This window comes from Molothrus aeneus, chromosome 1 (assembly GCF_037042795.1).
Source record: "Molothrus aeneus isolate 106 chromosome 1, BPBGC_Maene_1.0, whole genome shotgun sequence".
NCBI classification, from domain to species: domain Eukaryota; kingdom Metazoa; phylum Chordata; class Aves; order Passeriformes; family Icteridae; genus Molothrus; species Molothrus aeneus.
The window spans coordinates 6,952,712-6,977,007 of NC_089646.1; the positions used below are offsets into that span (position 1 = coordinate 6,952,712).

The 24,296-nt window shown below is 38.0% G+C and overlaps 1 protein-coding gene across 1 annotated transcript in view; it reads right to left on the minus strand.

The window, feature by feature from the left end:
* Positions 1-24,296, minus strand: part of KMT2C (lysine methyltransferase 2C) — a 189,633-nt gene that overhangs the window by 58,191 nt on the left and 107,146 nt on the right. Inside the window, exons 12-20 of the mRNA XM_066550958.1 lie at positions 23,364-23,524; positions 20,842-20,955; positions 18,559-19,292; positions 10,836-10,952; positions 7,014-7,115; positions 6,733-6,837; positions 5,388-5,569; positions 4,548-4,712; positions 3,839-3,948 (exon numbers count right to left, since the gene is read on the minus strand). Coding sequence (XP_066407055.1) covers positions 3,839-3,948; positions 4,548-4,712; positions 5,388-5,569; positions 6,733-6,837; positions 7,014-7,115; positions 10,836-10,952; positions 18,559-19,292; positions 20,842-20,955; positions 23,364-23,524 — 1,790 coding nt within the window. The remainder of the gene's footprint in view (positions 1-3,838; positions 3,949-4,547; positions 4,713-5,387; positions 5,570-6,732; positions 6,838-7,013; positions 7,116-10,835; positions 10,953-18,558; positions 19,293-20,841; positions 20,956-23,363; positions 23,525-24,296) is intronic.

A 24,296-nucleotide genomic window follows, 5' to 3' on the forward strand; every position in this document is an offset into this window, starting at 1 on the left:
CATTTAATTTCTTATAATTTACAAGATGGTTTTAAGAATGAAGTAGCAATTATTGAATTGGAATCTAAGGTAAACAAGAAAATCAGAAAGACAGTTGTGAACAGAAATTTAAAATCCTTAATTTAAAAGTCAAACAACAGAGAGATCATCTCATCCAGGTCAGACTAAACAATTTTAACTCTGGAGACTGAATAGAGTTGAAAGGCTCAAATAAACAGGCTGATAATGACAGAGGTGAGGCCTTCAGAGACCCACTCACAAAAACTGCATGAACAAACAGTGTTTGAAGACAGTATCAAACAGACTTCCAGAAAAGGAGCTAATTAGAGTGCAGATTAAGGATTACAATCAATAAAATGGATAGTAGAAAAGCATAGTACTGTTAGAGAAAGCCTATCCAAAGGAAAAAAAAAATAGTGCTTTCTGAGGCATTCAGCTGAAGTTTAACCAAAATTGACAAACTTATCTGCAAAAGGGTTTAAATGTGCTGAATATTGTACAGCATTTAGTAGCCTCAGGTGAAAGCAAATAATTACACAGAATACAATGATGAAAAAAGTTCATTTTTAAGGCTGTTACAGAAAAGAACAATTCTATGAAGAAATGCAACCAGCAAATGGGATAGAGTGGAATGGCTGATGTAGAATACAGCACTAACAGAGCACTCTTTATTGGGTGCCTGCATAGCTGTGTCAATGACACAGGGATTTTTTTCTGGTAAATGCAGTAACACAAGAACATTAGAGTTCACATAGTAAATGTGCTAAATAATAAAAAAATTCAAAAGTTAATTTTTTAACACACAGTATTACGTTGGGTTTGTATCTTGAAAAGTGCATAGAATTAAATTTCAGAATGAAGAAAAATTTACATCAGTTTAACGAAAATGATACAACAGAGACTGCTAGCCACAATGTGTCTCACTGGCAGCATCAGGTACCCCTGGACAGTGGTGATACCAAATCCTCAGTGCCTCCATGAGCATGTTTACTTGAGCCCCAGGAGCAATAACTGCACAGGCAGCTGCAGGAACTGCACCCAGATCAGTTCTAGCTCTTACAGAAAACCAGGCAGAGCTCTGCATCCTGCAGAGGAACAAAAACAGCACCAAGGGAGGAGGAAGCTGGAGTCTGGATGGAGACAGGATGGGAGCAAGTGAGGAGGGATGAAATTTGCAGATGGGGCATATGACATGCAAGGGCAAATGACACAAAGGCAGAACTGCTGAGGAGATGGTCAAGAACTGCTTGTCAAGGAGCTGATGTGGGTGAGAGACACAAACCCCTCCTGAGTGTGCAGGAATTACAGCACAGGGGAAAAGCTGCTGCTGCTACCTAATGCAGCTGCCTAGCATCTAGTCATGAGAATTTATAAATTTCTTTACAGGACACAGCAATATGCTGGGGGACATTTGTTATAACTTAAGAAAGTACTAAAAGGAACCTGATAAAATAGTGATCAGTGATAGTTATTTCACAATAACCTAGTAATGAAGGTTTCTGGTACACTACACTGCAGCAAATCTTACACCATTCTGGCTTTTGATATTTATGAAATATTTGGATATTTATGTTCAAGAAGAAAACCACTATCTTTTATTTCTGTTTCCTGAAGAAGATGACTTTTTAAGAATTTCAGGTATGATGAGACAGGGAAGAGCTCTTACAAATTTTAAAAAGTTTCTACTTTCTGAAGAAAGAGAAATGAAAGCTCCTTCTCAATACCTACACACAAGAACCACTTACTCTTCACCAAGGGTACACCTGCAATGTTTTGTTTCTTTATTAGGTTGAGGGGCTCTTGTTTCTTCTAGAAAGAAAGTGGTTAAAAACTCTGTAATAATACTTGCAACACATCTATGACACATCAAATGGCAAGAACCATCCCAGTAAGAGTCCCACAATATGATACATTTTTAGATGCTTTCTACTGCTAAGTAACATTTCTTTCCCTAAGTTTATCAAACACTAATTCTTCTCACTTTGAAACAAAAAATTACAGAAATTTTCCAGAGAAGTTTTAAAAGAATTCATGAAAGACTGAAACATTTCATATAAAAGTACATGCAGGTATTTCTATCAACATGCATCAAAGGACATATTCAGACATGCAACTGTGCAAATTTACATGTGTTAGAGAGGTTTTAATACTGAGTCAAAACAGGAAAGAATAAGCTGAAAAACTAGTCTTAGAGAAAAAGGTGAAAACAACCTGCAAAGAAAACTTGGGAACTCCCAAAGGATTGGTTCCTATTCCTTGAAATCCAAACCTAAGCAGCACAGCTACACAGAGGTGTGCAGAAGGACTAACTCAGGGGCCTGCTTCTGCCTGGAAGTGAAACACCTCTTGTGAAGCTGTTCCATCTCACATATCATGGACTTTAATTACCTCTACAAGGTAGCTCTGCCAGCTCCAAGGAGAAAGGAAGAAGTATTTCTTACTTGGATCATTTTGCTTTAAGTACTGGAAGCTTATTATAAAAATATACAAAAGCCTGTGTTGTATCTGCAAGTTTCTTGATTTTTCTACTTACAAAACCTCTTTCCTTTTGAATTTTTGAAAGCAGATCTTTACAATGAAGTGACTTGCAGAAATACAGAAGCATTAGTCATTTTTCTATTAGTGATAAAAATGGGTTCCTTGGAAGTGTTCCAGCAGGGAGTATATAAACCTCCAAGGTCAGGTCAGTAAGTTACAATTATTGCTGTGATGAGGATATCAGTGTTAAGAGACATTAGATGCTCTATTGAACTTTTCTTGGCAGACCTCTCAAGCATCACAACATCTTCCATCTTGATCAGGAAAACCAATCTTACTGACAACTTCTTAGTGGATATGAATTTTTCTTGTAACATTTGCTTAGCTCTTGTACCTTCCTCCTCCTGTTCTCTTGTGATGCCTCAATGAAGGGGTAATATGAACACTTTCATCTGCTTATGCTAAAAATGGGAATAGGTGTCAATGTTAAAGGAGCTGACTAAAGCAGCAACCTCCCTGAGCTGACATGCAGGGAAAACAGACCTGGGCTATCACCCTTGCAGCAAGACTAAAATATAAGACTATAAATCATGGCACAGGCTGACAGGCCACTCACAGAACATTAACCAGCATCATCCCATGGAACCAGATGCTGTAAATGTGCCTTAAGTGCAGTAACCTCAGCTCCTGAAGTGCCACTGCTACAGAATTGTGATACAGACCAATAAGGCTGCTCATGTCCATGTTCAGAAAAGTGCCAAGTTCATCAGAAGGAATTACACATTTTAATTAATAAGGAAGTGATAACTCCCAAACAGAGAAGTATGGATAATTCTTTTTGAGATTGCAGCCGGGGAGGGAAGCATTGGTCTTGAATGCTGGGAGAGCTGAGGAAAAGGCATTAGGAAAACATGAAGGAGTAGGGGAAAAATGCTTACATAGACTGTTGTTACAGCTACTGCTGCCTCAGACAGCCTCAAAGCATCAAAACACACAAACTTTTTCTGCTTAGAAATAATTTTCTGATTCTTCTGTAGATGTAACTTCAGAGAACTGGGATTTTTTCCTTCTACTTGACAAAGTGAGATGCCTTTGACTCCTTCATTACCAACTGCTCTTAACAGTTTCTCCCTATCTTTAATACCTCTACCTAGAATTCCCATGAGGTTTCCTCTGGTCGAAATCACTTGAGGGTGCAAAAGAGCCTAGAACACTTCCACAAGAGCCCTTAAAACAAACGTGAAAAAAAATAAAATCTTACTTCTACCACGAGCCAAACCTCCATGAGAGCACAGAACACATTCCCAAAGCTATTTATTGCAGTGTTCAATCCTGCCATTGGTTTCGATCGTCTCCTTACCGTTCGTTGGTGGAATGTATGGCCTACAAATGGTACAGTCAAAACCCATATCAGCTATGTTTTCCACTTCCTCCTCTGTGTTTAAGTTCTGACAGATTGCATGCATCCATCTAGAAATTAAGTGGGGGAAAAAATACAATTTAAAGGAAATAGGTGGTGTTTTAAGAGACCCAAGTTATCAGTCTATGGTCCAAGTAAAGGGGGAACAGTTGTTCAGTTTGAATTCTTTTAGGGAGAAAGCACAGAATCAGGTTTTCCATATACAGCATCCCCTACAGTGGTGTGTGTTACATCCTGTATATGGAGCAGCAGATCAACTATTTCCCTCCACAGGAACGAACTCTCTACAAAATAATCTCCCAAGTATGTTTTTGTATGGTAATTTTCTCCCTGTATTGCAATAATTTTAATTACTTTATACAATGTAATCTAGATTCAGCCTCACAACAATAGTCTTGTGAGGTAAATTAGTTTTATTTTTACAGGGCAGGAGGGAAGAGGCACAAAGTGATTAATTAATTTGCCCAGAGTCAGACAGATAAGTCTGTGGTACAACCAGAAATGAACTACTAAGAGACTTCTGAGACTCAGTAATCCACTGTTCTTTACCACATGACCATTTCCTTCATCTCTACACTTCAACATTAGGGGGGAAAAATTAAAGTAAGACTTGAACAGGAAAAACAAGTGAAATACTAGAAATCCTTACCGATCACACTGTCTACACTGAATTATGAGCTCCTCATCCCTGTACGTGCGGTAGCAGATGGGGCAGGTAGACAAACTTGCACAGGGAGCACACTGGGTGTAATTATTTTGCCATTCACATCTTAAACCTGGAGAAGTTGCTCCACAGTGTCTGCACCAAACACACCTACAGAACAGACAGAAGGATTTATTACTGTCAGTTCACAGGAAGATGATTTTTGTGGCTTTAAATCTCTTCCACTTAGAAAGAGGTGAGTAATTAAGTTTTAACTTAACAACATGTTTAACCACAAATGTTTAACAACATTTTTTGTACTTTTTAAAGAAAATTCCTAATTAATAATTCCCTTGAAACTGCAAAAGTAGGCAGATGGGTTCTTGTAACAGCTCAACAGGTCAAAGAAGTTCCTGCTTCCAGTTGCCATTCACTTTGAGATCTGGAGACTTAACCATGTGAGAGGTCTGGTCTGTTTGTGTTTCACCCAAGTAAAACAAATTGTTTTCACAAGGTTTTATGTCAAGAACACTAGGGTGAAGCACCCATTTATCTTTCCAAATGAACACTGGAATGATTACAATGAATATAAATGGGAATATTTTTTTTTTGCTATGAGTTTCAAAAGAGAAATTTTGTCTATCTCTGCTTACGTGGTTTTTGGTATGAGAAGTAGTTCTAATTGAATAAAACAACTCAAAAGCATTTTGTTGTCTTTGTTTAATACACCTGACTTAGACACAACTAAAACCTTGTTACAATTCAACTGACATTACAAATACCAAGTGACAGAGAGAAGCAGAAGAGGCCAGCAGTCAGCACCTCTGACCCCAGCCCCAAACACACCATTTGCACTTCCAGCCTCCCTTTGGCACAGTCTGCAGGGGTGGGTCCAGGCAGTAGGTGTGGTAGCTGATGTCACAGTCATCACACAGGAGGAGTCTCCCTGGATCTGTGGCTTTCCCACAGGCTTCACACACCGTGCACTCCAGGCACCTCCAACCTTTGCTGAGTACCACTTTAGTAATCTGAAAAATGCAAGGTGAGAATTAGTTGAAAATGGCTCAGTGAAGTGTGATCAATGTATAAATTAAGGTCTGGCTTGTGGAGCTCAGGATGCTCCTCTGGGCACACCACCCACATCTCAAGGAGCTCTTTAGCAATTAAACTTTCTGAAGCTTCAACGAACAGGAATGGATTAAACAGAAAGAAACTGTCCTCCTTTCTAATCTTTTTAAAAACAGGTGCAGTGTTTCCCTTTTTAAGTCACCTGGGTCTTCACCTGACTGCCAGGATTTTTCAAATATCATGGAAAGTGGCATGGCAGCTGTATCAGCCAATTCTCTCAGGACTCTGGGATGCATCTTGTCAGCTCCCAGAGATTTGTGTACATTCTGGCTCCTCAAGAAATCACAAACCTGATCCTCATGATGTGATCATGGTGCTGGAGTTTTAGTCATGTGAAGCAAGCATCTAACTTACTGCAATTAATATATAATGCAAGTGTAGTATATAAACAAAAAGTCAAATTATAATTGCATGAAATACGCATATGGCATTTTGTAAAGTATGTGCAAAATAAAGTTTTTTGACATGTTTTAAAAGAAATCCCACTTTTACACAGATATACTTACATCACAACCAATGAAAAGTGTACAGTGTATATACTGCAGTAAATAGCTTATTTTGTGCTTGCTAGGTCATTTCACAGCATTCAGATTTAATTTTCACACATTCTCTCCTAGGCTAATGAATGTAAAATGTATTAATTAACCACTCCAACTGCTGTCAATTCTGACAGCCAACAGGCAAATTGAATCAACTAAACCTTATGCCCCAAGTAAATGAAGATGCAGTGTAATTTTTTCTTTGTTTTTAATTCTGCTTGTATCTAGGTTTAAAACTTGTATCTCAAACTGTTATTTTAACCAACTGCTGGATAATCAGCGCTATTTATGGTTGTGAAATTACAAAAAGGTTAATTTCTCTTGAGGCTATGCATACCATAAAATGACATTTAATTAAAGTCTTTCATAAGTCACATACAAATAATGGTCACATTAGCTGATGAATATCTAACAAGTTAATGACTCCCCTAATTACCTCAAAACCGAAGGCAGCGTGGTGCTATTAAAGTACAATGTGAAAACAGTGCAATCAAGCAGTTTTTGTGTGGAACTACAGCACTCACCTTAATACTGACACAGTATGGATGGTAACACTGCCCACACTGGGAACAGGCCAGCAGCCGGCCCTCAGCACCTTGGCCAAAACTCCCACAAACCACACACATATCCTGCAAGGACACACAAGAGCAGACTCTCAGCACGTGTCAGACACTGCATTCTGAAAACATCTAACTGGAAATCCAACTAGCTTGCTGTATTCTTTAACTCCTAACAAGGACTTCATGCACTTTTTTCTAATTAAGAGCAGGGAAACAAAATGAAATATTGTAACTGTTATCCTAACCTGATGGAGAGTGAACTTGTCACTGTTAGAGAAGAGGACAACTGTATTATGCATCGAGTTTTCTTCCTCATCTTTATTAGATGAAATATCCATGGTTGTGACCTATTAAAAATAACACAAAATAGAAATAACAAGCACATAGCATTTTATAAGACATGAGACAAAATGAAACATTCTCTAAATAAGTTTTGCACGTATTTATTCATACAGTCTCAACTTTCATAAAAAGCTGCCTCCATCAGAAATTACTGCATTAATTCACATTTTCTCATTATCAGTATTATAGCTTTACACACATATTCTCTTCCTCTCCTTTTTTCAACTTCACATATTATCCCATTACACTTCCAAACAGAAATGGAAAGAAAGACACAGTCTAAGAAAAAAATCACTAGGCAGAAATTGTCATACTGTGCCCAGTCTGCTGTTCCCTCCATGTAAATACTAAAGTTCTTTTTATCAAAAAGTTAATTGCAGTGACAGACTTTTGAATATTAATTCAAAAAGCAACTGCAGAAATGTGGTTTGTCCCATATTGCCTAAAATGAGGTTTAGCTAATGTTCCAAGTATGTTAGAGGAATAACCAAGAGCTCTAAAGTTACTTGCTGTAAGCAGTTTATGAGGCTTATTTATCTTTACCATAAATACTTGCACTGAACTGCAAATAGCTATTTTGATCTCAGTCCATCAGCTCTTACTGTAGACAGCCATTTTTCTTTTTCATCAAGTGATTTTTATTCTGACCTGCCCTTTATTAATTCAGCATATTCATATACAGATTCTCAGGAACAGAAACACAAATGAAACATTTCAACTGTATTCTGACTTTCATGTGAATCTTATAATACAGAATTTGCTGTTCATTAATTTAAACTAATAGGCCCAACTATTATCTCTGAACCAGGAATATAAGGGGACACAGCTCCATAAAAAAAGATTGCTAGAGAAATGTAGCTTTGTTTCAGCAGCTGTTCCTATTATATATATGTGGATTATTTTAAATACAGTGTAAGTCCTACACAGGTAAGTTTTGTTTAAATAATAATTTAAATATTTTACAAATCCAAATATAACTCTAGGGACAAATGTAAATACCACAGTATCAGCTAGAGGAATCCCTCTGATACACAGCTGCTCAAACTCAGCATTTACTAAGAAACAGCTAAAAAGGGAATATACTCTTTATGTGTTTGGATTACCAAATATTTGAGAGCACTGCAGCTGTAACTAACCAGTTAATTCCAGAGCACTTGAAACACCTTGATACCTTCAGGGACAGCACTTCCCTTACCTACTTTTCTACAGCTTTCACAAAGTTCTTGTAATTGCAAATGCAGAAGAGCAGAACTTGCAGGACTGAATGACTGCAATGTTGGTGTTTGCTGAACCCCAGCACTGACCCACCATGGGTTAACCTGTACCCACCTTTACCCAACTCCCAAGATATACCAAGGTACTTCCAAATCTGTGTGGCTGTCCACTGATTCCATGCTGAGTAAGAATGATTTTGTGCAAATTGACTGAAAATATTCTCATTTCAAACATTTATCTGACAAAAGGCTGATCTCTTGGCATTGCTAACTGCATCTACTCTACCACAAGGCAGCCTCATCTCTGGAACTCTGGAGCTGCCTTCGATGTGATGACTCAAAGGATCAAATTTCTGTAGGAAATGGTGGACAGTGATGTCCACTTTGTATTTATAGCAAGTTACCTACATCACTGTCCTCTGATCAATTACAAAAACTTTTAGGAGCTTTATCTATAAACCCCAGCTTCTCTTGAGTACAGATTTGTGCTTTGTAACAGCAAAATAATGATGTGAATGCCTCCAATTGATTAAGGTGCTATAACTAGCCTAAGTGGAATTAATCCTGTATGTTTAAAATGACAAATTTGCTTCTGAATCTCGACCATCCAATGCTTTAAAAGGGAAAAGTGATAGAGATTATTGTTCCTTTTTCAAATCATAAACACCAGAGTATTCCAAGATATTATTACACAGGCAGCAGAAAGTGTGACAAACTCAAACAGATTACATGTAAGAACATAAAAATACAGCTCTGAAGAGAGTCTCAGGAATTACTTCATAAATACATAAAAATGAGCAAGTCCCTCTCTGAACACAAGGAGCAGGATTTCTCTCAAAATATGCAGGGCTTGTTGGTAATCAAAGTTGAAAAGGAACATTCAAATAGAACAAGCCCACAGTGGAAAAAAATAATTGTTTTACAGTCCAGATTTCCAAGTTTTTCATACCAAAATCCTCCTTCTTATGAGGAGCAGACTAAGACTGTGTAGGATTTTCAAGTTTTAAAAATACTTCAAGTATTAAGTAGCTTAACTACCAATTTCAGTGAGCAATCACCTGCTTACAATCACTTCAGTGCTCCTGAAGAAGAGCACTGAATAAGAGACAGCAAATATAATCATTATTTTCTCAAGGGTTTCTGGACAGAAGCTGTGTACGGAATAGTAGACATCTGATCACAACAAAGAACTGAGAATCACTGATATATGAATTCATTAAAGAGTCAAGGAAGCTTTAGTTATGGTAAATAATGATCTGTAAGGGCTCGCTGAAGCAATTCTGGGGACAGGAAAATCTGATTGATGCAACTTACCTCACCACCAAACTCTTTTGGCAAAGTCCTTCCCCAAAGCTGCTTAAAAAAAGTTAAACTGAAGAGGAACGGTCCCAATACTGATACAAGACACAAAATAAAGAGGGGACTAAATTATCAGTTTTGTATGTGGGAGAATAGCACTAGTCAAAATCTGACAGGGCCTGCCTGCTAACAGGTGGTGGTGCTCAACACACTCATGTGCAATCTGAAAAATCAAGTGAGAAGCAAGGTGACAAAGCTTGCCAACAGGACTGGGATATTCAGAGCAATAAAATCCAAAAGACAAGTGTGAAGAACTGCACAAGAACTTCATAAAGCTGAGTGCTGGGCTGTAAAATGGCAGATGGAAGTCCACAAAATAAGGAAATTAACATAACAAAAGAAGTGGTATTGATGGTCAGAAATATAGAGTAGCTTCCCTACAAGGAACAACTCAAAATACTGGCATCATCCATACTTGCAAGTCAAGAGTGGAAGGAAAAGGAGGAGAAATGATGGAGGTATAAAGAAACAGAGTGGCATGGATGGAGGAAGTGAATAGAAACCAGCTTTCCACTGTCTATTCTCTAAGAGCACTGAGGGGCAGGCAGCTAATCCAGGAGGCAGCCACTTAAAACACAAGCTGAGGAGATGCAGAACTGAAAAAGGTTAACATGGTTTCCTAAAGGTTTTTTCAAGTGAATGGGAAGATTTATGAAAGAAAACTCCAACACAGGCTGCCCAAGACCACCTCCTCCTGTTCAGCAAGTGCCCAAGCCACAAACTGCTGAAATGTCTCCTCCTCTTCTGTTCTGTGCTCTTGCACCACCACTCAGTCTAGAAGAAACCTTGCTCTGGTCTCCTATGGCTGCTGTTACATTCTCATGCACAAACCCTGGTCTCTCCTTGGTTGCTCCACTCAGTGCTGCCTTCACCCAGCATGTAGTTCTGCACCCAAGGAAATGGAAGCAGTACTTTAAGACTCCCAACTGTTGTGTCTTTAAATGGCAAGAGCAGCACAGAATTGCCTCAGGCCCACTGAGCTGTAGTGCTCCAGTTCTTCATCACAAGCAGTAACAGCCAGGCTCCATCAAACAGCCCTGGCTCTGTAGGGCTTGTTGGTTTTTTATGCACTATTTTAATACAAGAATTATAGCCTAATAAAACTGTTATGTTAACAGATTGCAATATGACTGTAAAAAAAAATGTCCTTACCCCTGGAATGACCACAGCCCCAACTCCATTCTTCAGTTTTGATCTTCCTCTGCCACCCCTTCCTGAGAGCCCTGCTCCACGCGGTCTCCGCTTCCCCGGGAATCCTGATCCTCGGCCCTATGCAATGGAAGGCAACAATGTCAATGCAACCTCTCAAGTTCTTTTCTCACATGGGATTCAAACTTGTTCAGTTCATCTAGGGAAAAACAGAAGTAAAAAACACCCTGTGATTTCTGGTGAGTACAAGCACATCCGGGCATGGTCATTAAATTTCTGCATAAATCTGGGTGAAATACCTTTAATTACTTACATGGCATAATATGATCACCTTTATCTTCAGTGAGAAAGCAGCCAAAACCAGGAATGTTTATATTCCTCTCAGGAGTTAACTGGAAATATGGATTTCCCCCAGCAGTTACCCCCATCTCATTTGCAAAGTTTCCAAAATATATCTATTATTCTATGATTCATTTTTCTTTTCTCTTTGAACAGTCACCCCAGACAGTCATGGGACTTTTACACAGGGTCTGGACATTTGATTACTGGTAATCATAGATGCTTTTCTTACACTATGAATAATCAAGTGAAACCTGGAATTTATTAGGACTGAGTCCTGCTCACAAAGGAAAGTGGGAGCTGGCTCTGTGAAACTCTCTTAATTCAGTATATACAGAGAGAGTTTTTTATATGAATTCTATCAATTACACTCAGATCAACATTCCCCATAATGTGAAGTTTTTCTTATACAATCACCACTTGATTTACAGAGAGCTTCTTTTCTCCCTTCCTTGTTTAAGATGCAGAGTTGCAGCGTTGTACTTTAGAGCATTCAGTGTGTTTAACTACAATTATCCTTGGGAGAGTAAGTGTGTTTTTACTAATAATTACCTGTTATTCAGACAGTGACTTAAGTTTGAAATTTAGGGTGGTTTTTTTGGGTTTTTTTTGTTTTCTTTTTTTAAAATTTCAAAATGAACTAAGCACAAGAGGATTCCTAATCCTCCCTAATCATTTCCAGAGAGAAAAAGAACATATTCACATCCACAAATTCTGGCTGATATACCAGACATCTTTACAATGAGTCTCAAAGCCTCTAATCTGTGTAACTGATAATCATGGCATGTACCCAAATAAGCACCTTTCCTACAACAAAATGAGCACTGAGATTATTTATTGCATTTCATATTTGTCAATAATCTCAGCTCCCAATACAGCCCAAGTATGGAGTACAGAGTATGGGGTTTCCAAATGCTTGCTGCAAAATACTTTTAAATACCAAGGCAAAACATTTGCTCTGAAAAACAACATTGATGGGAGCAACAAAGCTCCATGGGGACTGTGACACCAACAGCCAGGAAGGGTCTTTACTGATGGAGGCAGGAGTTCCTTGGATGGAAAGAAGCACTGTGGGCTCAGTATTCCCTACAGTATTTCTCAAATATTCCAACTCCTGGCTTAAAGAAGATATTGAACTTTGTGGTCATAATTAAAGGGAGAATTGAAGGATCCCAATGTTAAAATTTTATTAACATTCATCTAATAAAGAAAAAGGAAATTAAATTGACTCACACACCAAGTTCATGTAACAAAATGATATTTGAGGAGTGAAAGGAAGGATGCTGCTGGAAGATGTGAAACAAAAAATGTCCTTAGATATCTATGGAGCTAATACATATGCACACATAGGACACACAATCACCAATTTTTTTAACATGGAAACTCTTCTGACAAGTTTCTTATTTGCTGTTTCAGAACAGGTGTCAGTATTGTTATTTTCACACAACTAGTAACAGGACTAAGCACATACTTGTATCAATGTTAATGCTGAATATTAAGCTGAAAATTAATGCTTAAAGCAGCAAAAGCTAAGCTGATGTCAAATCAAAATAAAATTAGCATGAGAGTTAAAGTGAGATGAACTTAAATCACTGGGAGCTACAGCTATTTGTCAGTTTCATAATTTAGCTTTTTTTTGCCTTTACTTAAACCAAATAATTCTACTTTAGTTACTTCAGGTGTTTTTAATAGTAAATGTCACTGTGGATACAATTTTGGTCCATCTAATCAGGTTGGAAAGTTGTTGTTTATTCTCCCATCAGCTAAAAACGATGTCACTTTGAATCCACTTTGCAAGATTTCTCCACAGCAACAAATCCAAGCCATCCTTCAGATCTCTGCTCCTTTCCATGCCTGGCTTACCTTACTGCCAGTCTTAAAGACATTTTCCTTCTCAGGTAATTTATTTTGACAGCCATGTAAAGCCAACCACAGAAAGTGATGTACTCAACACACACAAAATTTGGGTAATACAAAGTATTCTTTGCCACTGAAAATCAAGGCAATGCCATCATAGTTTATGCTCTGGAAAGCTCACATTTTTTAACCTGAAACCTCCAGAGCTTTAATAATTTTTAGAGATCTTGAGCAGTAACAGAATGGAAGATTAATTAAGGTGTGAGAGACAGAATTTCATCACTAATCTCTACAGCAGAAAGATAGCAATGGATACATGAAAATAAATTCAAGTTATTTACCACTTTGATGCTCCAAATGGCACTGCCAGGAAGCTGTCTGGATTTAAAAATGTCCCGACCTTCTGAAATGTCTGGGGACCAGGAAGGTGGGCTCACTGTATTATTGGTACTCCAAGCCCCCTAGGATACGGTAGGTGAGAAAATAGATGTATAAAACTTTGCAACATAAAAAAAAAAAGGCAAAAAAGCAAAAAAGCAAAAAGCAAGCAACAAAAAAAAATCTGAAAAGCAAAGCACATGCAGGCATAGGCATTTATTTCTACATTAATTTAAGCAGTCAATTAGTTCACTGAGTGAGTAGAAAGTGGGAAATTTTTAGGTTCTCAATGAAACATGCCCTAAAATCAGTATTTACTTCCAACTGATGGTTAAGCACAACAAAATGAGTTTTATGAACAAAGATTAATACAAATCTAAAGCGAGCAATCATAACAACAACAAATTACATGCCTAAATTTTATTGCATCAATGAAGAAGACAGTAGTTGAAGGTGGTAACATCTCCTTTTATATTCCAAATCACATTTTGAAAGAACTGATGGCCTCAGTTGACTTTTCAAACTAAGCTACCCCCAATCACAGCAACAACTAGTCTGAGAAGCACAGCAAACAAAAGGAATATGAATAAACCACTAGACAAAAGAAAAGGAACATAGTCATGGTAATCAACAAAGGAGCTAATTCCTGCAAGTCTGCTACAAATAAACCATTATAAAACCCTACCACTGATTTTTTTCACCCCAGTGTTTTCATGTTATGCTGTGGTATCACATTTTAACATGTTATTATCTACATGTAATAATATACCTCCATATGGTGTACCTACAAGCTCTTTTTAACTAATTATTATCCCTATTTATGTAGTTCCATCATGGTGAGGTACTGTATGATTGTCAGTAGAAGTAAAGCAAAATGAGAAGAAAATGCTAAGACAGCCAAGGAAAAAAATTCTGAGGCTCCTCATAGAAAATAAAAACTGTGGAAGACTTTCTCAGGCACAGAAGAAAGACTGCAGGAGACAGGCATCATAAATAACTTCACTGCCAATTTACGCATTAGGTTAATAAAGGACAGTACATTTTCCTAATTCTGAATTTGTGAGAGTAAAAAATATTGAATACCAGGATGAGAATGGAACTGATGCAAAGTGCAGGTTTACCTTCCTCAGAATGCCATAATCCCAGGGCTGATATGGAATAACCTCATGCATACAAACAATTCCAACTACTCACAACTGCTCACAAGGGCAAGCTCAAACACATTTACACCTTTGAATACTGGGATATACAAGAATAATAATAAGAAGAAGAATCAAGGAAAACGAGATGGCTCTGCAAAATACGTTGGGGTTTTGTTTTCCTTTTCTGAAATGCAATTTCTCCATCAAGAACATGTGGGAAATGAGTTTCTTTGGAATCAACCACTCTATCAAAACATAGATTCATCTTGAACTGTAAAGAGGTGTCTTGCTAACAGGTGCACTTACTGAAAACAGGGCCATCCCTCAAGTGATCTAGCACCCAAACCAGAAAGCTTGTCAGTGGTCTAAAAGCCTAATTTTGGATAAAAGTCTCAAGGTAAAAACACCAACACTTGATACAACCCACAGTGTGGACACAGTGGTATTCAGCATAAATCTGCTTTCTGGGAGTTTAGCTCTGCCTGCACAGGAAAAGGAATATGGACAACATAAAACTTAGAAAAACCCAAACATCTGACAATTCTGGAAACTGGACACACAACCTACAAACTGCTTAGTGCCCAGAGCACCTGTGTGCTTGGGATGGCCATCAAAGCCCCCACTCTGCCAAGGGGCTTCCAAAACCCACTCCAGAAGAGCTCCTGGCAGCAGCTGCTCCTGGGTTCCACTCAGTGTGCTGCCACCAACACCCTGGACTGGAAGATTTTGCTATCCCAGTTTTTTCCTTGACTGCAGATAGGGGGTCACCATGCAGACAACTCAGAAGATCAAGAGGTTCATCACACTCTAACAGGGGAACAGGGCTGGGCAGAAACCTTCTCACCTTCAGACCTAAAGATGGACGAGTCCCTGTTCACACCCAGAGCACAAGGACAGAACATTTGTGACACAACAGGGACATCACGTCAGAAATGGGGGGGAAAAAGGAAATTTGATACACTGGTAGGCAACTACATCAGCAGGTCTGTGGTACAGGAGATTTGCCTTAACTATTCCAGCCCTCGTTTTAATATAAAGTAACAGTCAATATTAGCAGGTAAAATTCAAAGTTTCATTGACTTTTAATTAGTCTCCTCATTACTTCTTAAATTCATAACCCATGGTAGGTAACTGTTCTTATAAAGTGGCAACACAAAGAAAATCTGTATAGCAACACAAAGAAAATCTATTTATCAAAGAAGCAATCTTTACATCAATCTGTAAAGGAGGCAACATGCTCAGAGTGTCAAAATTCAAGATCTTAAACATGCTGAAAATACTTAACATCTAAAATTACCCACTCTTAGTTTGGAGGTACAAAATTATTCTCCTTTTAGGAAGTTAACTTTTCTACTGATTAAATATATTCAAAAGATTAAAAAGCAAAAAGAATATTAAATCTGAATATGAAATATTCAGTCTTGTAAAACAAAATGATTTGTATATGATTCATGAACCATATTGTTAAGAATTAAATTGGAAATTCAATCCAAGTTTTATTGTAGATCAGAAAAATTTGAATTCTTGGTCAGATAAACTTAATTAAAGACACACATTTCCACAATACCACGAACAAATGAATTACATCAAAGAGATGCATTAATTATATTTTTGGCTTTTAATTAATGCCTATTACCACACAACACTGAAGAAAAAGTTCTATTCAGTTCATTTACATCAGAACCCCAGCAATAATTATGTACTGTGACAGAAACAGGAAGTTCTAATTCTCCATCATATTCTTGAGTCCTCAAAATTGAACAACACAGCTGCAAGTAAATTATAACAAAAGGAAACCCAGTGTCAGCAAGGGTCAGGAGATCTCACTAAATTACCACTGACTGTTTAGCTGCTTAATGCTTTATGAATCCTACTGCAATTGCAAATGCACAAAGCTGGATTTGCAATTTAATATTTAATGTAATTTTAGGGTTGTGAACAAACTTTAATCACTTGAAAAGACAGCTCTCCTCATTAAAAAAAAAAAAACAAACCAAAAAACCAACCAAGCACCAAGCATAAAAACCGTAACAACAACTGATCCTTGAAAAAGCTCTTTTTTTTCTCTTCTTTTCCAACATCTACCTTTTACAACAACATACTTAGTGATACCATATAAGTGAAGACAGCAAAAAACTCATCCCATCCAAGACAGCACACATCCAAACCCATCACAGAGCTCTTCCTTCTTAAATCTCATTTAAAACAATCTCTTATAAAACACCAACAGATATTCAGTGTGTTGTGGAACAGTGATCACCAACATCTTCATGATGAAAATTAAATATCTCTGAACAAGGTATTTCTCAAGGAACACACCCTGGAATAATACTAAAACAATATTTATGGAATTTACAAAACCAGCAGAAGTTTATTGTTTTTTATTCAAAATTATTCTACAGAATGCTCTCAACTCTTCACCTACCACTGTGTCAGAGGCAGAATTTGCAATGCCTTCCATTTACTGACTTAATCTTATGCCTTCTAGCACACAGTGACGTGGCGAAAATAACCATTTCAACTCTGTTCAATTCATATATATAGAATAAATACAACACCATTTAACGCAGTGTTCTTCCAACACTACCCCACAGAATCCCCATGTAACAGGAAACCAAACTGGCTGGATGCAATCCTGTGCCATGTGCTCTGGGATGACCCTGCCTGAGCAGGGAGGCTGGACCAGATGGCCCATTGTGATCCCTTCCAATCTGACCCATTCTGTGAATCTGCTTCTGCTCCTCTGCACAACTCTCCATTTGGAAAAGTATACACTCTCTTAAAAAATGAATGTTTTCAGCAGAAAGAATAATTTAAAAACCCCACAAAATAAACCTAAACCTATTTCTGTCTGCAATCCAAAGTGATTTAAATACATGCCTTCCACATTGTTAATTTGTCCAATTACATCTTGCTCAAAAAAACCCCACCTCCCTGTAACTGGACATTTAAAAATCTCCCTTTTACACAGTCTAGAGAACATCATTCAACAGCTTTCAGTCCTTCATCAAAAGCCCAGAGTAGGAACTTAAGAGTACTGAATAGAAATTTAAGGCATTAACGTATTTCTGCAAACATGATATATACACCTGACTCTACAGTGACCCAGGAAAACCTAACTGCAGCACAACAAACACAGATCTCCTAAATTCAATGGAAACAGCAGAAAAACTTCCCAGAACACTCTCTCATACCTTAGGAAGCAAAAATTTTGAACCCTTAGATGACATGTAAAAACTGAAAGAACTGTGCAATATATAAAAAAGCTTTGTTAACACTAAGTCCAGAAAAGCATGAAATCATCAACCTGGAAGTCCCAAAGACTAAAAATAAATTGTGATGAGAAGATGAAACACTAACTTGTCACACTGACACACTTTTTGTATAGAATTTCACCAACAAGAAATGAATACCCTGGATTGGTAAACCATTTTCCCTGGAACACAACACGAACAGAGAGAAAGACGTTGCAGAAAGTGTCAGACTTGAGGATTCTTTCCACTTATCAAATTTAATCCTAGTCAAACCACAATGATTTGTACAAGACAGCTCTTGTATGGTATTTCCTAATGTAACAAAACCACAGAATTATTTACCACACCATTAGAAACGTCCATCAAGAAAATATCTGGCAGAGTAAAGGACACAGAGTTGTAGAAGGTTCTTCTCTAAAACTTTAAGAAGTTTTAACACACTTTGAAAGTACCAGCCAAAATAAATGCATATATGAAAAATATATAAAAGTTAAATAGCACAGCATTATGTCTATCTGCATTTGTAGCAGATGAAAACACAACAAATTTTCTTCTAGTCTGCTGTAACCATGAGCCAAAAGAAACTCTCACCAGAGAAGCTTTACGATGACTTTTTCCTTATTTACCAGAGCATTAATTCCTTGAAGAAATAAACTACACAGTCAGGAGAATCAATGCATTTTATAAGAAACAGGTGACTTTGATGAATTATACTGCAATTTAATAAACACAGAATGGAACAGTGCATGTGCTTACCTGTCTGGATCTGGGTCTCCCAGGGGAAAACTTGCGCTTGGTGATGGCTGGTTTGCCCATGCCGATTTTTGGAGTGACTGATATGTAGGTGGTTGGGAGAGCACTCCCAGCAGCTGGGGGCAGCACTGGGGGCTGACTGTGCTGCACATCTCGTGCAGAATGCAAGTCTAGAGAAACATCTGGTGAGGAAGACACGTTTGTCTTGTTTAGATTAAGTGATGGGGGAAGCGAGGGGCAAGTCTCAGCTGGTGGTTTTATGGGTTTGTCTCTGACTGGTGAACTATTTGCAACACCTCCATGTGAAGCAGTAGTTTCTACTTCCAGAAGAGCTGGTGCTTCTGATTTTTCATGGGTTTCTTCCTTTTCTACATCTTTCTGCACTTTTATTATTTCCAGTTGTTGTTCTATGGTAACAGAAATATCTCCTTTTCTTTCAGTCTCCAGAATTTCTGGTGTCACAGTCATGGTCTCAGGTACTGAGCACAGAGACCGAGAGTCTGCTGTGGACACTTCTGATACCTCCACACCACCCTGAGGCAGCTGTGTCTCTTCAGCTTGTTTGTCCAACTCCTGCTGTGCTACAGCTTGAACACCTTCTACCACTTCCATCATTTTCTCACTCTGACTGTCACCAGATGCTGGTGTCTTTTTAGGAGATACTTCCATTTCAGCTGAATTGATTTCAACAGAGACTTCTGCTTCCAGTTGTGTGGTCTTTTCTCCTGGTGATATGCCTGTAATTAAGTACAACCATATTAAAGGCTCACTGTGAAAAAGAAAAAGACTTCTGGTGCTCTGATCAACAAGTATACTTGGTACACATCATGCAGGCCAACACATATCACTTTACTTCAGTGAATTTAATATCTAGCTTAAAATATACTTCACTAACATCTTTCTTTGTACCTATTTTTACAGTAGTCTATATTTTTAGTTCTTTTTCTTCCCTAAAAACACAGCAGAGTAAATTAAAAGAAAATAGACCCAAGATTCATTTTTAAGGAACTGAACACACATTTCCAGGTAGGCAGTCAAAAGTAATTTCTTCTTTTTAATTTCTGTGTTCGAAGATGCATGCTATCATAAATGAATGTATTTTAAGCTACTGTCATAACACTTCCAAAAAGCTAAGAACAGGACAAGTACAAATAAAAAACATTTTCCTTCTCAAACTCTTTCAGACTTTAGGAAATCAACTGAAATGAAAACAGCTGCTGCTGGTTTAATTTAAGTTCCTAATATATTATGAATTTCTTTCAAAAATATTTATCCAGCCCTCCCTTGAACCAAATCAAGAACTTTCATCCATAACTTTCTTCATGAAGGCGTTCCAGAGTTTTTGTTCCACTCTATAAAGAACCACATTCTTTCCTCTGAATTTGGCTTCTCACACCTTCCTTTGATGGGCCCTGATTCTCTTACAGGCCATTTATTTCTATTACACTTGCACTCTTCTTAAACTCACACTGCTACAACTTCCTCACCCACTAAGTTCATAGACAGCATTTTATTCTGAATATTTCTGCACAATTTAAATCAGGGCCCTTTTAGCACTGTGATGCAGAACCGAGTGATCACAGCTAATCTGAAAAGTTGGTGGTTTTTTTTACTTTGTCTTTAAATACAAGTTTCTTGTATCCCCTTACAGCAGCCATTGTCCAACATCTGAATGGGACATCCTGCCAAGTTCTTTACCCTTGATATTGGTCACTAGCACACCCAGTGGATTTGACCCTTCTTTAGCTGCTCCTCCCTGTGCATCTGATAAGATGCAGTTTCTCCCAAAACAGAAATGATCAGCTGCTGCAACCCTGTCAAAGATCATCTTTTACTTACAAAGGGAAAAAAAAAAACCCAAAAAAATCCTCCAGAAAACCCTTAACCAAGGATGCCTGTGGAGTTACAACCATAAGAGAAAGTGTGAGTGACAGTACTTGAATAGCAACAAGTCATTGGGTTTTACAATAAACTTCCAGCATACAAAGCATTCAACTATTTTTCCAGCTTGGAAAAAGCCAGTCACAACAAAAAAGTAAAACCAACAAACAAAAGTAAAGCAACACAAGTATTCTGAAGTCTGTCTTCCCTTTCAGTAAAACACTTCTTTTCATCAAGCAAAGAAGTTAATACTCTTGCTTGAGAGCTCAGATGGAACTGTTGCAATGTGTCTCCTACTGCTTTCTAGGTGCTCTTTCCTCTTGCATTTATAATGCACTGCAAGCCTTAGTGACTGGAAGAAGGTTCTGAACCGGTGTTTTCTCAGAGTGCAGAACTCTTTCTTACCTTCTGAAACACATCCAACAGCTGATTCCTGATCAAGGCCATCACCTGTAATGGGTTGTTCCTGAAATGCCATATCGTCTCCAGCACTTTCCATTTCCATTTCATTTGTACAAGCTTAAGGAGAAGCAAAGCAGTTATTAAAATTGCTGTGTTTATTCTACTACTTTGGCATCAGCAACTGCTGTCACTGTTTGACCTTTTGGCTACAGAGAGACTGATATTTAATGATGACAGGATTTAGGACAAGTCAGGTCAGTGAGAAGGTTAAGGAGACTACACAGTATTCCTTAAAAATTAAGAATATTTTACTCATTAACACTGAAGCTTTCAGATGTCTGTAAGGCAACTGCATACACCTAATAGTGAAAATATGCACACAGTCACAGACTTCTGCACAGCCTGAGCAATACAAGAAAGAATTTTCTTAAATTCCAAGTCTATAAAATTCAACAGAACCAGCAGCATGAAGGCTTCAAATTTGTATACAAATACTACAGTGGATTATGGCATAGATATAAAATTCCATCTACCATCAGCACTGGCAACACTGATTTTCCCCTTATGTATTCAACAACATACTGAAAACTGAATTTTGCCACTTGACAACTAAGATATCTTAATCTTTGCATGGAAAAGGCAAAGACTGAATGTTCTTTTGGCTGACAGGATCATTATAGAGCACAGAAACAGGAATTTATTTGTTTCCCCTTGTGTAAAAGCTCTTTCAGTTAAGGAAATTCATTAAAATGCACTAGATGAAGTATGGAAAACAAAGTATATAGCAAGCATTAACTTGAAGAGAACTGATCCTCCATGGATGTTAGCACAAAAATAAAAGGGAAACAAACACAGCTTTCTGCATCAAGACAGTCTTTTTTAAGTTGAAAAAGCCCACAACTATTAGGTGATCTACTTTTAGCGCCTTAAAAGCTGCTCTCAGACTGTGAACTTTAAAGTGATATTTTAACTCTGAGGAAATGGTAATTTAGATTGGCTCCAAATCTGATTTTAAAGTACAGAAGTGCTCTCCTGGGTATAAAACCCTGCATGGCTCTACTGATGTAACAGCTCCAGATTACACCCAGCAGGTGAGATGACAGTCCTGTTCTTCCTTGGGGACAAGAGCATGCTTGTCAACGTTTCTACTAGCTAGAAATCCAACACAAGCATTGCTTAAAACTTCAGCATTCCTTCAGATTAACCTGCTACCTACTCAAAAAGGGTTTTTGTAGGAGACTGGGAGTTGTGCCAGTGTATGTTCTGTTTTGGACATGTTCAAAATGCTCTAAGAACTGCCTGGGAGCCTACAGCCTCTCCTAAGCTTTCAGAAGGGAAATGCTCTGCAGAGGCTGAAGTGGTCACTCTTCCTAACCTGGAGGCTGTGTTCACTGACAGAGTGAACTCACTCACAGGCACTTCCCTCCTGTCACTGCCCTTCCTCCAGGAACACCTTTTCCATCATGTCTTTACTGCTCACAAAAGGTAATGTACAGGCTAACATCAAAGGGATGACTTGTTTATACAGAACATCAGTTTGAACACAAACATTAGGGTTTTGTTGTAGCCCAACACTTCCCCTTACCTGCCAAAATTTACCAGGCTTTCAAAACCACAGATACTTATGGATAACAGAAGATCAGTGCACAAGCACTGCTGCAAGCCCAAAACTGGCACATAGCAGTGGCTGTGCAGGTAATGTGTTACATTGAACTTGCTTCTAAATGTAACCACAGCTGTGCTTCTCCAGGGACATTGGGCCTGGATCAGTGTAGGTGCTTGAAATACACAAAAGCATTTAGTTTTGAGTTTATAACACAGCTCTTGTGGATGAACCACTGGGCTCAGATCAGCAGATCCAAGTTCTCCCTGTGCTTTCTTACTGTTACTGACTTATTTTTTAAAACATACTTTACACTTCTCTACAACTTTCCACCTTCTGCTTGATTTGTCCACTTAAGACAAGAATGTCTCAGAAACAAGATGACTGATCATACATTTCTTTGAAAAAGGACACCTATTAAAAGCTGTCTAGTTCAATAAACACCTGTCCCTTGAACACAGTCCAGCTCTCACTGCTCTGTCCTTCCTGGATAAAGTGAGAACAGGCACTATGAGACTGACCAGCAGCTAGAGAGAAACAGGAGAACTGAATGTCTCCAAAAATATCTACCAGGCAAAAATGAGTGAAACAGCCAGGCTGTCAAATGAATACATTTATGAACTGTACCACATCCAAAATAAATTAGTGAAGTTTACAGCTACAGCCTGAGAGGCTGGAGCTGGAATGTTGAGAGCCACAATTATGGTGCTCACCAGCCCATGTTTGTACCCAGGATCCTGAAGCCAGAAAGAGAAACCACCCATGGACTGCCTGAGCAGCTGCTGTTAAATAGAGAAGGGATGAAATTCTCTACTCTCACAGAGTAGAATTTGTGTAGCTGGTTCACAAAAAGACTTGGTGAGACTACAGATATTACATCTGATGTTAGCATTGTGGAGCTGTGAAGTTTAAGTTTGATTACCTGTTATACTGTCAGGTTCAGGAATGAGTTCAGAAGTGTTCATTACATCACATGACTGAGTCTGATCCCCTTCTCCTTGTCTACAAAGAGTGCAGATGTAGTCTTTCAATTGAGACTCCAATTCACTACCTGGAGACCTGTCACAATCTATGTGAATCCATCTGGGGAGATTAATTTATTGTCATTTAATTTATTGTGACTGTGATTTTAGTAATGAAAATATAAAGCATCATAGTAAAAACCCATTAAAAATAGCACTATTTCCCATTCCTATGGGGAAATAGAGATTTTCAACTAATGCTTGATGATTATTGAGAACTTTAAAGGAATAAGCATGATATGTCAGCATGTCAAACAGTGAACAAACTTAAACATGAAGACCTAAATTGTCCCTAAAGCCAATCAGACTCCACAAGATGTGGAGCATCATCATGATGCTGCACAGTGATATACAATATTATTGAATAAGAACATAGCTTACATTCTTAAAAAGTTCCAAGTACTGTATTTCTAGGTTTTTTAAATTACTGAAATAGTAAAAGACATAAAATTAAACAGAAAACATAAACTTGAAAATTTAAAAAAAAAACCAAAACCACCTAGATCACTGCAAACATGACTCTTTAAACTTTAGGACAATGACTTTTTCACCCTGCTTCCTCACAAAATAGGTTAAATTCAATAGGCAGCAGCAGCTTGCAAAAAGTAACTGCCAGGTACCCTCAAGTAACTCCCAATTAATACTTATTTGCTAAGATTAAAACAAAGCTGCCTGCTATTGTTCATTGTATTTAGGGATGAAGGATCAAGGAGCTGCCCAAGATCCTGTGGCACTGTACATCAAACACATTGTACATCCTTCCCAGAAACCCATCAGTGTCACACAGCTCATCATAAGCTTTATGCACTTCAGTACAAATTAACAAAAGCTGG